This window comes from Stomoxys calcitrans, chromosome 3, assembly GCF_963082655.1.
Source record: "Stomoxys calcitrans chromosome 3, idStoCalc2.1, whole genome shotgun sequence".
Lineage (NCBI taxonomy): Eukaryota > Metazoa > Arthropoda > Insecta > Diptera > Muscidae > Stomoxys > Stomoxys calcitrans.
The window spans coordinates 29,055,371-29,074,505 of NC_081554.1; the positions used below are offsets into that span (position 1 = coordinate 29,055,371).

General features: G+C 41.2%; 1 protein-coding gene across 2 annotated transcripts; it reads left to right on the forward strand.

The window, feature by feature from the left end:
- Positions 1–13,573: 13,573 nt before the first annotated feature.
- Positions 13,574–17,347, forward strand: LOC106096314 (cytochrome P450 6d1). Of its 2 annotated transcripts, none has more exons than XM_013264000.2 (5): positions 13,574–14,171; positions 14,234–14,395; positions 14,579–15,027; positions 15,085–15,333; positions 17,033–17,347. In XM_013264000.2, the coding sequence occupies exons 1-5, from the start codon at positions 13,639–13,641 to the stop codon at positions 17,194–17,196; spliced, it is 1,557 nt and encodes a 518-aa protein (XP_013119454.2). In that variant the 5' UTR covers positions 13,574–13,638; the 3' UTR covers positions 17,197–17,347. The 2 variants fall into 2 exon arrangements, with proteins under 2 accessions (XP_013119454.2, XP_059221838.1); XM_059365855.1 differs by lacking the exon at positions 17,033–17,347 and adding an exon at positions 15,650–17,013.
- Positions 17,348–19,135: the final 1,788 nt, after the last annotated feature.

The following is a 19,135-nucleotide window of genomic DNA, read 5'->3' on the forward strand; positions in this document are numbered from 1 at the left end:
CCTGATGTATAAAGTTTGTAATTATGAAAATATAAATTGACGATTAAGGATATTTATGAATGATATTTAAGATGAATGAATGATATATAAAATATATATACAAAATGAAAAAGAAAAAAAAAAAAAAGAAAATTGAAAAAACAAAACAAAAACATTATAGATTCTATATATACAGACATATATATGAAATTATATATATATACAAAACTCTCACTCTATATAAGTAAATTCCATATATAAATAAATCAAAAAAAAGAGTCTATTAGTCAACAGTTGAACATTTGAACATAGTTTGATTCTGTTCCATGTCATCTTTAGCACCCACCTTCTATTTTCTTTGAATGTTCACTTACTTCTTCTTTGTTTCGTATTCCCTCTAGTTTGGTATATAAAATAAAAATGAAGAACAAAAACCAATTACAGGGTGTAGTCAACAATTCAGAAGGAACGAGACCACATGAAAATTATAAGGGAAAATAATGGCATGAAGAAAAACTAAAATCTTCAAAAAACACTGAAGAAAAAAGAAACTTATTTAGATGTTATCCCTATTTTAAAATAGTTTAGTCTAAAGATGATTCCAATTCAATAATCAATAAAAAGAAAAAGAAATGTTTTATTGTAGCAAAAAATTAAAAAAAAAAAAAAAAACAATGATGTGTTTTAATGCTGGTGGTCAAGTTGTAAGTCATTGAAAGTGTTTGTATTAAACGCCTGGATTGAAATACTGAAAAAAAATTTTTGATAGGTTGTTATCCCCTCATTACATCAAAAGAACAATTATACCTTAATTATTTATTGTTCATTAGCCCCATATTTTGTGAAACCATTGCCGGTTGCGGTCACTTGGAGGGCATCCCATGCCTAAAAGAACCAGGGCGAACAATAGTAAGATGGCTCGAAGAACCTTTGCTAATGTCGCCAGGAACAGTTTGGTAATGGTAGTTGACAACAAGGGAGAAGAACAGGTCTGCATATTTAGGAATACTCGTAGTTGGAGTAGGATACCCAATGAACTGTCATCAGTATACTCTGATGTTCTAGCGGAGTATACATACTAAACTCAGGCTATCTCGCAGACCTCAACAGGTCTGAAGGATTTGTAGCCTACGGATTCAACAAGTTCAATTTGAAAGTCTATATAATCAGGAGACGACTCTGAAATTGTTGCTGAAACCCTGGCCTGAGGAACTATCAACCAGAACGCTAAATTCTGGCGGATTGCAGGATGCGTACGGAAACTCATCATGACAAGATCAAACGAATCTTGTAAGAACGAACTCCTGGAGGAATCAGAAGACTCAGCGAACGCAACAGTGGTGGAAGTTCTGAATCCTGACTATGGTTCAGTCTCTGCATATAAATCTCCACCATTGTAAGGCCGCTTCGGCGGCAATAAAGGTCCTTCTTAATGGCAGGGGGATTTGACGTGGTTCTTATTCAGGAGCCATGGGCGTGCGGAGTTATGGTTCGTGGACTAAGAATTCCGGGAATTAAGAATAAGAATTTAAACTACTCAAGGGCACGGGGAATGGAAGACATGGAGCCTGTATTCTTGCAAAGAGTAGTCTAAATGTTTTTCTTCTTCCGTCGCTAGGCATTGAAGATACAGTAGTAGCAAGCCATCTCATTACTGGCTGGCTTCCCTATATATGGCATACGATTCAGAGATGCCGCTTTCAAGCCTTACGTTGCTGGTGGAAGCCGCTTCTGCAGGGAAGAAGATCCTCATTGTAGGCAGTAATGCTAAAGTACATCACCGGCTGCAATCCCATGGCAGCCGGTTGTACGCACCGGATTGACCCGATGGAATCCTCATCGGCAAGGGCTGCCGCCTCAGTGTACGTGTTCGTCTTTTTTCGTCATGGGAGAGGCACATCCCAGAGTGCCTTCTCCGCACGCTTCTGGTCCGTGCCGGGAAGGAAAAGAACCCTGGACCCTGGTTCTGTTCGGTTTGCTAGAACCGCCTTCATCATCGATCGGTGTCGGTGAGGTGTAACCGGTGCATGGATTGGGTACAATTCCGATTTTGCTCTGGCCTAACTTCACTACGGGAGTATAGTCATTCTGGCTATGTCGCAAGGTGCTGTGCGAACATGGCCAGCAGTGGGTCACAAGCGTGGACTGCGTGGCAAGATCGATGAGATCGTGAACTTTATGAGTCGGAAGAGCATATTGGTCGCAACGATCCAGGAGACAAAGCTGACCAACACCTGCAGCTTGCACAGTTGTCACGGTTACAATGTGCTACGTAAGGATCGCTCAAGGAATGGAGGTGGGGGATTGGCCTTCGTTATACATCATTCCGTGCAGTATAGACCTATCTCGCCTACGCTTGACGCTAGTGACCCCTACATGGAATGTATGGGGATAGCAGTTAGGTTTGGTACTGCCGAAATAGAGATATACAATGTGTATATACCGCCGGTTGGTGGGTGTGTTCCGATTAATGGCCAGGTTTACAACCCCGTCATAAGTGGGTTGCTATCTGGCCATAATCGTCTTGTTCTAGGGGATTTTAATGCGCATCACACGTCATGGCATTCTCCCCTAGGTAACGACCTGCGTGGCAGAGCTTTGGCAGAGCAGATAGATAGCTCCACGTTTTGCACGGTGAATGAAGATGCCCCCACTAGTATTACGAGGAGGTGCAGCAGCTCGCCAGACATATCAATTGCATCCCCTGATCTCCTGAGTGACGTATCCTGGCAAGTCGTCATCTCTTTGGTGTCAGACCACCTCCCCATAATTCTCACCATCGACCGACCACCCGACTTCATAACCTCTGAGCGCCGGATGTTTATCAATTATAAGAAGGCCGATTGGACTGGCTTCAGAGAGTATACCAATCGCCGCTTCAGTGAACTACCACCCCCCTCTGATGTGCTTGTGGCCGAGAGGAAATTCCGAGACATCATTAACGCAGCAGCTGCTCGCTTTATACCAGCCGGTCGAATACCCCAAGTGCGACTCAATTTCCCGGCGCAAGCAGACGAGCGTGATGGGATTCGTACTATGGACTCCGCTAACCCCAGAATCAGCGAGCTGAATCTGGAAATAAACGGGGTAGTCAACGAACATAAGCGGAATTTGTGGCTGGAACACTTAGAGCAATGTAACTTAGGCACCGGTGTAGGCAAACTGTGGGCCACTGTTAAGTCACTCTCGAACCCCGGTAGACGAGATGACAGGACCTCAGTCACTTTTGGCGAGATAACCCTGACTGATCCGAAGAGATGCGCCAGGTTGTTCAACCGTCAATTTATTGTGCATCCCGAGAGAGACGGGGCAAGGTGGAGAGCCATTCGCCGTATTCGTGGTCTCTGAGCCGATGAAACAGCTATCACAATTTACCGTGGGCGAAGTTACGAATGCCATCCATGGCGCCAAATCTTCTAAGGTATTGGGCCCCGACGGAATCTCTACATTGATGTTGAAGAATCTGGATTCACCTGGAGTTGAGTACCTTACCACTGTCCTCAACCTGTCATTGAACACTCTTATAGTTCCCGATGTCTGGAAAATGGGCAGAGTGATCCCGCTACTGAAGCCTGGAAAAGACCCGAGTTTGGGGGAGTCGTACAGACCGATCTCCCTTCTCTCACCAGTGGCAATGACGCTTGAGGCATTACTTCTGAGGCATTACTCCTTACAACATTCATGCAGACACGGTAGCAGATGCGGTAATTGGCTACCGGGTGAATGTAGTCCTTGGAGAACGACCGCCTCCCATTGCACCCGAAGAAATCGACCTCCCCCGGCAAACCAGAGTGGTTCTGGCTCAGTTACGTTCCGGCAGATGCAGCCGCCTCAATTCCCACAGAGCTAGGATTGATGCCGACGTGCAAGATGTATGTCCCGATTGTAACCAGGGACTGCACGATACACGTCACCTGTTTAACTGCCCGACCAGACCCACTCGACTCGGACCCAGATCCCTGTGGACGCACCCCATCTTAGTCGCAGAGTTCCTAGGTCTTGACACTCAACAGAATCAAGCAGACGAAAGATTGAACACAATAAACTGCTACAACAACAACAACCAGATATGAGGTCCAGCACGGGATAGTTGTGAGCACCACACAAATGGAACATTGCTGTCACGACAAGTTTAGCTGCGAGCAACCGGGCGCGTCCACAGGTTGCGAATAGTGGAATGCTTCATCAGGAGTAGCTGTAACAGTAGTCGCGGACAGTCAGCAGTATCTAGTGGAGAGTCTCAGTGCGAGGTCGGGTGGCACCGGTTCTTGCACATAGCGGTCCTTCGGCTTCACAGAAGAAAAGCGGATTGGGATACATTTCGGCACAAACTCCGCTCATCTATCCCTTCTAGACCAGAAAAGGAAGTGGAAACTGCGGAGAATATAGACATCATGGTCAAGCGAATCAAGGCTGCTTGGGTCAGCATGTCCTAGTGCCAAGCCAAGGGGCAAACAGCGACCCCCATGGTAGATCCCAGAGCTGGTTGGTCTAAGCAAGGACTGCAGAAAATTCTTCAATAGGGCGAAAGCTACAAGAGCACCACAAGATTGGGACACCTATAAGGCTGAGCTAAGTAAATATAAGGGCGAGCTGAGAAAGGATCAGAACAAGTCCTGGGTGGAATTATGCAGCTCCGTGGAGGATACTTCTGAGGCTTCTAGGCTAAGGAAGATTCTGTCCTCTAGACCTATTACGGTGGGGTATATTCAGAAGTTAGAGAATGTATGGACAATGTCTGGTATGGAAATACTAGAACTATTCGTTGATACACATTTCCCGGGAAATTTTCTAATGGACAATGTAGCGCCAGAAGAAATGGTTACTGGTATGCCTTCGTCGGAGGTTATTAGTGAAATTGTGACTGAGCCGAAAATTCTTTGGGCGATAAGAAATTTCGACTACTTTAAGTCGCCAGGCCCTGATGATATATCACCGTTTGAATTACAAGCTGTGTATGACAGACTGGTTGCTTCGCTTGGGTAGATATACCACGAAGGTGATTTTCATTCCGAAAGCAGGAAAATCTTACCACACGAAGGCGAAAGATTTCCGTCGTATTAGTCTGTCACCCGTAATGCTGAAGGCTCATGAGAGGTTGATAGAAACATATTTTATAGCAAAGATCCTTGGAGATCGCCTGTCTCGTTAGCAGCATGCGTAGAGTAAAGGCAAGTCCACTGAAACAGCCCTTCACTACCTAGTCTGCTTCAAAGAGGGTATTCTCGCTGTCAAGGAATAAACAAGGGTAGCATTTCTTGACATTGAAGTTGCTTGCAATAATGCAAAGCTGATGTTGACAGGAAATTGAATTTCAAATCCAACGTTTTGGAAAGGGCAAGAAAAGCAATCCTTGCCCTATACACCTGCAAGAGAGCCATTGGAAAAATTTGGGGGTTTAGATCGTTTTAGGCCTATCGACATCCCACCTGCTGACGGCAATGACTTGATGACTTTGTTTCTATTTTTGACTTTATCGCAAATTGCTGTGGCATGTGTGGAGAAGGTGTAAAATATATATTATCCGATTTTGCTGCAATTTGGGACAGTGAGTTGTGTTAGGCCCTTCGACATCCCTCCTCAATTTGGCCCAGATCGGTTCAGATTTGGATATAGCTGCCATATAGACCGATCTCTTGATTTTAAGTCTTTTACCCATAAAAGACGCATTTATGGTCCGATTTTGCCGAAAGTGGAGACAGTGAGTTGTGTTAGGGCCTTCGACATACCTCCTCAATTTGGATCATATCGGTTCAGATTTGGATATAGCTGCCATATAGACCGATCTCTCAATTTTAAGTCTTTTACCCATAAAGACGCATTTATGGTCCGATTTTGCCGAAAGTTGAGACAGTGAGTTGTGTTAGGCCCTTCGACATCCCTCTTCAATTTGGTCCAGATCGGTTTAGATTTGGATATAGCTGCCATATAGACCGATCTCTCGATTATAAGTCTGGCCCCCTAAAAGGCGCATTTAAAATTCGATTTCGCTGAAATTTGACACAGTGACTTATATTAGGCTTTTCCACATCGGTGTCGTAAATGGTTAAGATCGTTCAGATATTTGGATAAAGCTACCAGAAAAACCAATATTTTGTTCTACAAAATTGAACAATGACTTAGACCACTCAATGTCCGTGCCGAATTTGGTTCAAATCGGTCCATTTTTCGATATAGTTGCTATGGGGGTAAAAATTTTGCACTGGATTATGATGAAAGGTCTGCCGTCCGTCTGTCTGTCAAAAGCACGCTAAAATTGGAAGAAGTAAACCTAGGCATTTGAAATTATGCACAAATACTTCTTATTACCGACCTACGGTTGGGATTGTAAATGGGCCATATCGGTCCATGTTTTGATATAGCTGCCCTATAAACCGATCTGGGATCTTGACTTCTTGAGAGACTAGAGGACGCAATTCATATCCGATTTGGCTGAAATTTAGCATGAGGTGTTTTGTTATGTCTTCCAACAACTGTGCCAAGTATGGTTTAAATTGGTCCATAACCTGACATAGCTGCCATATAAACCGATCTGGGATCTTGACTTCTTGAGCCTGAAGAGGGCGTAATTATTATCCGATTTGGCTGAAATTTTGTACAACGGCCTCCCCCATGACCTCCAGTATACGTGTCAAATATGGTCTGAATAGGTCTTTAGCCTGATACAGGTCCCATATAATCCGATCTCCTTATTTTACTTCTTGAGACCCTAGAAGGTAAAATTCTTTTCCGATTTAGCTGTAATTTTGCACGACGTATTTCGTTATACTTCTAACAACCGTGCCAAGTACGGTTGAAATCGGTCCATAACCTGATATAGCTGCCATATAAACCGATTTTGAATCTTGACTTCTTGAGCCACTCAATTCCAATCCGATTTGGCTGAAATTTTGCTTGAGGTGTTTTGTTATGATTTTCACTACTGTGCCAAATATGGTTCAAATCGGCCTATAACCAGATATAGCTGCTGTATAAACCGATCTGGGATCTTGACTTCTTGAGCCTGAAGAGGGCGTAATTATTATCCGAGTTGGCTGAAATTTTGTACAACGGCCTCTGCCATGACCTTTAGCATACGTATCAAATATGGTCTGAATCGGTCTTTAGTCTGATACAGCTCCCATATAAACCGATCTCCTTATTTTACTTCTTGAGCCCCCTAAAAGGCAAAATTCTTTTTCGATTTGGCTGAAAATTTGCACAGGGTGTTTTGTTATGACTTCCAACAACTGTGACAAATATGGTTTAAATTGGTCCATAACCCGATATAGCTGCCATATAAACCGATCTGGGATCTTGACTTCTTAAGCCACTAGTGGGCTCAATTTCTATCCGATTTGGCTGAAATTTCGCACAAGGTGTTTCGTTATGACTTCCAAAAACTGTGTCAAGTATGGTTTAAATCGGTCCATAACCTGATATAGCTGTCATATAAACCGATCTTGGGTCTTGACTTCTTGGGCCTCAAGAGTGCGCAATTCTTATTCGATTGGGCTGAAATTTGGCAAGACATATTTTATTCTTACTTTCAACAACTGTGTCAAATAAGGTTAAAATCGGTTCATAACCTGATATAGCTGCCATATAAACCGATCTGGGATCTTGACTTCTTGAGCCTCTAGAGGTCGCAATTATTATCCGATTTGCCTGAAATTTTGTACGACGTATCCTCTCATGACCATCAACATACGTGTTTATTATGGTCAGAATCTGTCTATAGCCAGATACAGCTCCCATATAAATCGATCTCTCTATTTTACTTCTTGAGCCCCCAAAGGGCGTAATTCTTATTCCAATTGGCTGACATTTTACACAGGTCTCCAACATATAATTTAATTGTGGTCCAAATCGGACTATATCTTGATATCGCTCTAATAGCAGAGAAAATCTTTTCTTTTATCCTTTTTTTTTGCCTAAGAAGAGATGCCGGGAAAAGAACTCGACAAATGCGATCCATGGTGTAGGGTATATAAGATTCGGCCCGGCCGATCTTAGCACGCTTTTACTTGTTTAATATCTTTTGGTTATGAACTCTTCAGTCATGTTCAACATCTGTACTAAATGGTGTTGTTCTGCGGCATGCATTTCGGACTCGCAGAAAAGGAGGTTTGCTTTGTAAAGAATCCACAATATCTCTCCGATATTAGAGAAGTATCCCACTTCAGTGACAAATTTGGATTTTCATTGTAATATGGCCAACTTTTACCATCCTCTCAGTCGAATACGGGACGGGACTCTATTGCCATTACCTATCATATCAAGTTTAGACATTGTGTAATTTATTTAATCTCAGTTTGCTGTAGACATTCTTCTCAGTGGAATACAACTAAATTTAGTTGTCGAAGCTTAATTGGCTCTTTAATTTATTGAAGACATCTGCAACAGGTGTATCGGTGATATCGGGTGTCTCTAGTCTTGGGATTTATAATGCAACGTTTCTTCCATGGCAACATGCTCATTATCCTCCATTGAAGAGATAGATGGTTCGTAGTTGCTATTTATATGTGCTTACAATGCTGTCGATTGTGGTTGGGTGAGCATCTGCAATACAGCGCTGCGCTCTAGGTGGTCCGTCTACACAATTTCTTGGTAGTCTTATGCGATGCGATTTTCATTCATTCATTCCTTATAATGCTTACAAATGGTTGGTTTTGTAAGCATTTTGTGTTCATTGAATTTCCATTCGATATTGTTTGGTTTGTTTACGTTTAGTTTTGTGTGTGTGTGTGTGTTTTTTTTTGCTCGATAGCAGTGTTTATTACATTTTAATTGTATTCATTAAAGCTTTGTTCGGAGGTGTTTTCATATTCGATTACCTTGCGGCCTGGGCCATTTGTTGATTGTCTATTTTATCCATTTTTTAATTGTTGTGTAACATTGCGTTTTAGTTTAGCTGGGCCCCCCAAGTCTGTCTGTCCATCCAAACACTTTTAAATTGTATAGTAGAAAAAAAAAACTAAATAAATAAAATTAAAAAAACCAAAAACGCAACCATGTTGAAATACTTTATGTCGGCAATCCAATTATTGCCAAAGAAATATTTCGAAGTAATTCGGTGCGTTAGGCATTTCCCATGCATTCAATGTGTGAATGGAAGTCCCATTATTAGCTGATTACTTGGTTTGATGATTTCTTTGAGTGGCGCGCGTTGCATATATTCGTCTATCTATTCATTCATCCATTGGTACCCCAGCGTCACTAAATTGGGTCGATTGCCTCAGATTATATTTATGACCTTAATAGTTGAACTTGTTTTGATCTGGACATGAATCGGTTATTATACCCACCACCAAAGGATGGGGGTATATTCATTTTGTCATTCCGTTTGCAACACATCGAAATATCCATTTCCGACCCTATAAAGTATATATATATTCTTGATCAGCGTAAAAATCTAAGACGATCTAGACATGTCCGTCCGTCTGTCCGTCTGTCTGTTGAAATCACGCTACAGTCTTTAAAAATGGAGATAATGAGCTAAAATTTTGCACAGGTTCGTTTTTTGTCCTTAAACAGGTTAAGTTCGAAGATGGGCTATATCGGACTATATCTTGATATAGCCCCCATATAGACCGATCGGCCGATTTAGGGTCATAGGCCCATAAAAGCCACATTTATTATCCGATCTTGCTGAAATTTGGGACAGAGAGTTGTGTTAGGCTCCCGAAAGTCCTTCGTTAATTTTGCCCAGATCGGTCCAGATTTGGATATAGCTGCCATATAAACCGATCCTCAGATTTTGGGTCTTAGTCCCATAAAAGCCACATTTATTATCCGATTTTGCTGGAATTTAAGACAGTGAGTTGTGTTAGCCTCTTTGACATCCTTCTTCAATTTGGCCTAGATCGGTTCTGATTTGGATATAGTTGCCATATAGTCCGATCCTCCGATTTAGGGTTTTAGGTCCATAAAAGCCACATTTATTATCCGATTTTGCTGAAATTTGGGACAGTGCGTTGTGTTTGGCCCTTCGTCATCCTCCGTCAATTTGGCTCAGATCGGTCCAGATTTGGATATAGCTGTCATATAGACCGATCCTCCGATTAATGATCTCAGGCCGATAAAAGCCACATTTATTATCCGATTTTGCTGAAATTTGGGACAGTGAGTTGTGTTAGGCCTTTCGGCATCATTCGTCAATTTGGCTCAGATCGGTCCAGATTTGGATATAGCTGCCATATAGACCGATCCTCCGATTTAGGGACTTAGGCCCATAAAAGCCACATTTATTATCCGATTTTGCTGAAATTTGACACAGTGACTTATGTTAGGTTTGTAGACATCCGTGTTGTATATAGTTCAGATCGGTTTATATTTAGATATATTTCGATAGAACTGCTATGGGACAAAAGGTATGCAATTTTCACCGGATTTTGATGAAAGGTGGTTTACATATATACCCGAGGTGGTGGGTATCCAAAGTTCGGCCCGGCCGAACTTAACACCTTTTTACTTGTTTTTTTTTTTATTATGGGAACATTTTTTATGGTGTTAGGGTGCCTCTAGAGAGATGAATAGAAAACGCATATAAAATTATGTTCATAGAATTGGGTATTATGAAAAAGTCTATGGTGACAACAAATCTACTTTAGTTTTATAAAAACACAAAACATTTTTCTGTTGATTTTGACGAAATCATCCTACATCTAAATTTTTTAAAATTTTAAATTAAAATTTTGGCCACGGGAAAATGTTATTTAATGTTGTTATTGTTGTAGCAGTGTGTTGTGTTCTCTCCTTCGCCTGCTTGATTCCGTCGAGGAACCAGATCCAGAAACTCTGCGACTAACGTCGGGTACGTCCAGTGGGATCTGGGTTTGAGACGCATGGGTCTGGCTGGGCAGTTGAAAAGGTGATGTGTGTAGGGTAGTGTCCCGATTGTGACCTGGGACTACACGTTAGCCTCAATTCTTGCTTTGTAGAAGTTGAGGCGGCTGCCTGATGTCATGATCGTGCAATCGTACGCATATGATGCGATCTCTATGCCGCCTGGAGGTGGTGTATTGGAGGTTTTAGGTAACAGGTTAGATTTAAGTGTCAGTCTACCATCAGGCTCAGACGTTTTCGTCCATTGTGCTAACACAGGCACAAGAGAAGAAAGATGTCCTCTAGTTCCTACCGTTGAACCATAACAAGCAAAAGCGTGCTAAGTTCGGCCGGGCCGAATCTTATATACCCTCCACCATGGATCGCATTTGTCGAGCTCTTTTCACTGTATCTCTTTTAAGGCAAACAAAGGATAAACAATTTTATACAATATATAAAAATCAATTGTTTGTTTGTGGGTTCCTTATAGACTCAGAAACGGCTGAAACGATTTTCTTGAAATTCACAGATGGTGCATAATGTGGTGAAAATAGGGTACTACATTTTTTAATATCTGAAGGGGGGAGGAGCGGACCCTCCCCCTTACCCTAATTTTCAGAAACACCAGATCTAGGAGATGGGTGGTGCGATTTAAGCGAAATCTTGTGTGCTCTCATATAGTACCCTAAAAATAAAAATTTGGTATCCAAATTGCGGATGGGGTACCTAGGGGGGCCGCCCCCCTTAAACCTACCAAACATATATTTAGACCAATCACAACAATATGGGACTCAAAAGAAAGGTATTTAGGATAAGAAAACGTATCTGATATCCATTTCTCGAACCAAGTGCTAGGGGGACCACCCCAACCCCCAAAACACCCCTAAATCGGACATATTTACCGACCATGGCAATATGGGAGTCAAATGAAAGGTATTTAAGAGTAGAATACGAAACTGATATCCAAATGTGGGACCACGTTTCTGGGGGTCCAACTCTTTCCCAAAACACCCCCCATACAGGACTTATTTACTGACCATGGGAATATGGGGCTTAAATAAAAAGTATTTGAATTTAGAATGGGACCAAGTGTTTGGGGGTCGCCGCTCCCCAAAAACATCCCCCAAAGGGAACAAATTTACGACCATACCAATATGGCGCTAAAATGAAAGGTCTTTGGGAGTAAAACACGAATTTGATATCAATATTCGGGAAAAGTGTCTATGGGGCCACCCCAACCCCCACAACACCACCCAAATAGTAAGTATTTTCTGACTATTGCAATATGAGGCACAAATAAGAGGGTTTTTAAAATGAAACACAAATCCGACATATATTTTCAAGGCCAACTCACTGAGTGGCCGCCCATCCCCCAAAACACACCCCAAGCCGGCCATGTTTGCCGACTATAGAAATATGGGACTCAAATTAAAGGTATTTGCGAGTAGACCACGTATCTGATATCAACATTAGGGGCCAACTGTCTAGAGGACGTCCCTCCACCATTACAACCCCCAAATAGGACGTATTTGCTCACCAAGACAATTTTGGTCTTAAAGAGAGTGGACCTAATTATTCATAGTTTTTAGGGCCAATACCCCAAACCGGACATATTTGCTGACTTTTGCATTAAGGAGTTTAAATGAGATTAGAAAACGAATTTGATATCCGATTTTGAGGGCAATGGCAATATGCGGTTCAAATAAATGATATATAGATATATGAGAATAGAGTACGTTGCTGATATATTTTCCGGGCTTAGTGTTTGGGGGACCAACCCAATCGCAAAACACCCCTTAATCGGGCATATTTACCGAGCATGTCATTGTGAAGCTTAAATGAAAGGTATTGGGGGTAGAGCAAGAATTGATACCCATTTTCGGGACCAATTTTCCGGGGGTCTACCCCTTTCCCAAAATACCCCACAAACAGCAATTTTTTAGTGACCATCGTAGTATGGGGCTGAAATGAAGATATTTGGGAGTAGAATACGAATTTGATATCCAAATGTAGGACCATGTATTTAGGGCATCACCCCTTTCCCAAAACACCCCCAAAAGGGAACTAATTTTTCGACCATGCCAATATGTGGCTCAAATGAAAGGTATTTGAGATTAGAAAACGAATTTGATTACCTATTTTGGGGCCATGTGTTTGGGGGACATCTCATCCTGTAAACTCCCCCTCAAAACCAATGGCAATATGGGGTTTAAATAAATGGTATTTGAGAGAAGAGCACGATGCTGACATTTTTTCAGGGCCAAGTATCTGGGGGACCACCTCTCCCCCGAAAACACCACTAAATCAGACATCATGAGAATATCGGGCAGAAATTAAGTGGAGTACACCTTACATCCAAACTTAAATTCGTAGACCAATAAAGATCATATGGGATTCAGATAAAGGCACTTATATTGTCAAACTGTTTGTCAAGTTACCATGGTATTTCACTAAAAGATCTTTAATTATCGAAAATAAATATTCCAAGGAAACCTTTGTTCCATATAAAGTAAAAGAAGGGGCAGCGGAGCGGGCCCGGGTCAGCTAGTAGCCTATAATAAAACTTTCCAAATTGTACTCGTATGCGATTACTTCCAATCGACTAAGCGATAACTTCATAATCGAAGGCAATGTTCTGGTATTCGTCCAATGTATGCTCCTCTCAGATGTTTACTTTCTGCGATCGCTTTATACTTTTACCGTTATTGAGAAAGTGAGAGTATTTTGCGATAAGACATTAAAATACAAACAAAGAAAAACAAGTCTTTAAGAGTTGTTGCTTAGTTTTCGTCAAGCTCTGTTATCGGTAAGACGCTATGCGGATGATTGCATTTTATTAAGAAACAACAAAAAATGTTATTTCTATTCTTGTTGACGACGACTGTTTGGATATCTTGGCTAATAATCAAACGGCACTATACCAAATGGCAACGTCTGGGTCTTGAAACAGATGATCGTGTGATAATACCCTTTGGCAGCCTGTATCAGGTGTTTCGTAAAGAAAAACATTTGGGTCTGGTGATTGCAGATGTTTACCAGCGCTCTCATGCCCCCGCAGTGGGCATGTATATGTTCTTTAAACCAGCCATTCTAGTGAGAGATGCCACACTTGCCAGGCAAATTATGACAGCGGATTTTGCCAGCTTCCATGATCGTGGAGTATATGTGGATGAAAAGTATGACCCTTTATCTTCGCATTTGTTCAACTTGAAAGGTCAAACCTGGCGTAGCCTGAGACAAAAACTTACTCCCTCTTTCTCTTCGGGCAAGCTAAAGGCCATGTTTGAGACCATAGATGAGGTGGTCAATAAACTGAATGAATATCTTTTGGCAAAACTAGACGATGGGGATATCCAGACTGTGGAAGTTAAGTATTTGAGTACCACGTAAGTGATTTGAAATATTTTGAAGGAGTTGGGGTTGTAACTGAGTTTCCATATTCCCTTAGTTATGCCATAGACATCATAGGCTCTGTGGTGTATGGCCTGGACATAGACAGCTTCAAAAATCCCCACAATGAATTTCGTGTTATGAGTGATGGACTTTTTAAAAATCCCAATGCAAATGTGCTGCATAGAATACGGCATGTGATGAATTTTATATGTCCATCGTAAGTATGTGAATTTAGTTTAAAAAAAACGTAAAACATAGATAAGTGCTTATTCATAATTCGAAAAAAGAAGTTTGGTGATTAAAAATAATTTCAGTTTCAATTTGGTATTCTCGGATCAAAATTTTGCCTTTAGAGAAAAATTTCTTAGAAATGTTGGTTTTTCCTTCTTCTTTTTTTCAGTGTAGCAGGAATTTTATGTCGCTTAGGTGTAACTGACCCCATAACCTATGCAGTGAGGGACATTGTCCAACGTACCATCGAATTTCGCGAACAACATGAAGTAATGAGAAAAGATCTTCTACAACTTTTGATCCAACTGAAGAACACTGGAAGAATTTCCGATGACAATGACGCTGAAGTCTGGAGTGTGGAATCACCAGCGGAAAACCTTAAATCCCTAACTATCGATATGATTGCTGCTAATTTATTGTTATTCTATATAGCTGGATCAGAGACTACCTCCGCCACCATAGCTTTCACATTATACGAATTGGCTATGTATCCGAAAATCTATGAAAAAGCCCAAAGGGAAATTGACAGGTGTTTGGAAGAACATGGATTGAAGGCTAGGGGAAAATTAAGCTATGAGGTCGTGCAGGATATGAAATATTTGGACTTGTGCATAATGGGTGGGTAAATATAAGAGATTAACATTTTTAGCCACATATAGCTTGTAAATATTTCAGAGACTATGCGTAAATATCCTGGCTTGCCTTTTTTGAACCGTGAATGTACCCAAGATTATCGATTGCCGGACTCGGATTTCACCATTACAAAGGGCACTGCAATTCTCATATCGCTCTATGGCATTCACAGAGATGAGGAGTATTTTCCAAATCCCTTGGACTACAAACCGGAACGTTTTGACCCAAATTCTGAGGATTGCAATCCCGTGGCCTATATGCCCTTTGGCGAAGGTCCTCGACATTGTATAGGTGGGTATACTTTTATATCCTCCATGGGGATGGGGTATTCATCTTTCCGTTTGTAACTTAAAGAAATGTTAATTTGAGATGCTAAAAAGTATGTTTACAAAGGGTGACTTTTTAAGAGCTATAGGAAAGTTAAAAAAAAACAAGTAAAAAGGCGTTAAGTTGGGCCGGGCCGAACTTTGGATATCCTCCACCTCGGTTATATATGTAAACCGCCTTTCGTCAAAATCCGGTGAATAATGCATGCCTTATGCCCCATAGCAGCTATATCGAAATATGTTCCGATTCGGACCAAATAACAAAATTTTTATCATTTTAGTAGCTATATCTAAACATAAACCGATCTGAACCATATACGACAAGGGTGTAGAAAAGCCTAACATAAGTCACTGTGTCAAATTTCAGTGAATTCGGTTTAAAAATGTGCCTTTTATGGAGCCAAGACTTTAAATCCAGATATCGGTCTATGTGGCGGCTACATCCAAATCTGGACCGATCTTAGCCAAATTGAAGATGAATGTCGAAGGGCCCAACACAACTCAGTGCCCCAAATTTCAGCGAGATAGGACAATAAATGCGCCTTTTATGGCCCCAAAAACCTCAAATCGAGACATCGGTCTATATGGCAGCTATATCCAAATCTGGACCGATCTGAGCCAAATTAAAGAAGAATGTCGAAGAGCCTAACACAACTCACAGTCCAAAATTTCAGAGACATCGGACAATAAATGCGCCTTTTATGGCCCCAAAACCTTAAATCGGGAGATCGGTCTATATGGCAGCTATATCCAAATCAGGACCGATTTGAGCCAAATTGAAGAAGAATGTCGAAGGGCTCAACACAACTCACTGTCCCAAATTTCAGCGAGATCGGACAATAAATGCGCATTTTATGGCCCCAAAACCTTAAATCGGGAGATCGGTCTATATGGCAGCTATATCCAAATCAGGACCGATTTGAGCCAAATTGAAGGAGAATGTCGAAGGGCTCAACACAACTCACTGTCCCAAATTTCGTCGAGATCGGACAATAAATGCGCCTTTTATGGTCCCAAAGCCTTAAATCGAGAGATCGGTCTATATGGCAGCTATATCCGAATCTGGACCGATCTGGGCTAAATTGAAAAAAAGATATCCAAGGATCTTACATACCTCACTGTCCCAAATTTCAGCAAAATCGGATGATAAATGTGGCTTTTATGGGTCTAAGACCTTAAATTGGCGGTTCGATCTATATGGCAGTTGTATCCAAATCTGGACCGATCTGTGCCATATTGCAGAAGTATCTCGGGGGGGCTTAACATAACTCACTGTCCAAAATTTCAGAGACATCGGACAATAAATGCGCCTTTTATGGGTCCACAGCCTTAAATCGAGATATCGGTCTATATGGCAGCTATATCCAAATCTGGACCGATCTGGGCCAAATTGAAGAAGGATGTCTAAGAGCCTAACAAAACTCACTGCCCCAAATTTCGGAAAAATCGGACAATAAATGAGCCTTTTATGGGTGGAAGACTTTAAATCGAGAGATCGGGCTATATGGCAGCTATATCTAAATTAGGACTGAACTTACAAGAACTTATCCCATGCGATCCGCGGTGGAGGGTATATGCAGGAATCATCCCTCCCGAACTTAATGCACTTTGACTTGTTTAAATTTGTTTAAACTTTTATTTTTAAACCTTTTTTTTGCTTACAGCTCAACGCATGGGTATTCTAAACGTTAAGGTGGCCTTGGCCAAAATTCTGGCAAACTTCCACATTGAGCCAATGCCTAGGAAAGAGGTGGAATTTAAATTTCATACTACCCCTGTTTTAATACCTAAGGATGCACTGCGAATAAAACTATCGAAGAGATTTTAAGCAAAAGGTTATGAGAGCAAAGCGAAAAAAATTGTGGAAAATCAGTCATGTCATCAATGATAGCCTATATTCGTATTCCCACATCGGAGGAGTGAATGCGATAAAACAAAAAGTGTTCACCAATCTTTGCAAATAAAAGTCTTAATAATATTTAAAACAAGTAAAAGCGTGCTAAGTTCGGCCGGGCCGAATCTTATATACCCTCCACCATGGATCGCATTTGTCGAGTTCTTTTCCCGGCATCTCTTCTTAGGCAAAAAAGGATATAAGAAAAGAGTTGCTCTGCTATTAAAACGATATCAAGATATGGTCCGGTTCGAACCACAATTAAATTATATGTTGGAGGCCTGTGTAAAATTTCAGCCAATTCGTATAAGAATTGCTCCCATTGGGGCTCACGAAGTAAAATAGAGAGAACGATTTATATGGGATCTGTATCGGGCTATAGACCGATTCAGACCATAATAAACACGTTTGTTGATGGTCATGAGAGGATCCATCGTACAAAATTTCAGGCATATCGGATAATAATTGCGACCTCTAGGGGTCAAGAAGTCAAGATCCCAGATCGGTTTATATGGCAGCTATATCAGGTTATGAACCGATTTGAACCTTATTTGACACAGTTGTTGAAAGTAAAAATAAAATACGTCATGCAAAATTTCAGCCAAATCGGATAGGAATTGCGCCCTCTAGAAGCTCAAGAAATCAAATCCCCAGATCTGTTTATATGACAGCTATATCAGTTTATGAACCGATTTGAACCATACTTGGCACAGTTGTTGGATATTATAACGAAATACTTCGTGTAAAAATTCATTCAAATCGGATAAAAATTGTGCCCTCCAGAGGGTCAAGAAGTCAAGACCCAAGATCGGTTTATATGGTAGCTATATCAGGTTATGGTCCGATTTGAACCATACTTGGCACAGTTGTTGGATATAATAAGAAAACACGTTGTGCAAAATTTCATTCTGATCGGATAAGAATTGCGCACTGTAGAGGCTCAAGAAGTCAAGACCCAAGATCGGTTTATATGGCAGCTATATCAGATTATGGACCGATTTGAACCATACTTGGCACAGTTGTTGGATATCATAACAAAACACGTTGTGCAAAATTTCATTCTGATCGGATAAGAATTGCGCACTCTAGAGGCTCAAGAAATCAAGACCCCAGATCGGTTTTTATGGCAGCTATATCAGGTTATGAACCGATTTGAACCATACTTGGCACAGTTGTTGGATATCATAGCAAAACACGTCATGCAAAATTTCATTCCAATCGGATAAGAATTGCGCACTCTACAGGCTCAAAAAGTCAAGACCCAAGATCGGTTTATATGGCAGCTATATCAAAACATGGACCGATATGGCCCATTTACAATACCAACCGACCTACACTAATAAGAAGTATTTGTGCAAAATTTCAAGCGGCTAGCTTTACTCCTTCGGAAGTTAGCGTGCTTTCGACAGACAGACGGACGGACGGACGGACAGACGGACGGACATGGCTAGATCGACATAAAATGTCACGACGATCAAGAATATATATACTTTATGGGGTCTCAGACGAATATTTCGAGTAGTTACAAACAGAATGACGAAATTAGTATACCCCCCATCTTATGGTGGAGGGTATAAAAATCAAAAAATATGCATTTCGGTCAAAGATGATTTCAACATGGGCAATTTTTATTAAATTCGCTCTGTTACAAGTATTGCTTGGTGGAAAACAATTTTTATTTAGGGGTCATATAAAGTAAAACAAGGCGTAAAGTTTGGCCGGACCGAACTTTAAATACCCACCACCCCGGGTAACCTTTATTTGGTTTACATAAACCACCTTTCGTCATAATCCAGTGAAAAATGCATAATTTATGCCCCCATAGCAACTATATCGAAATATAGTCCGATTTCGACGAAATTTGTCACTGACA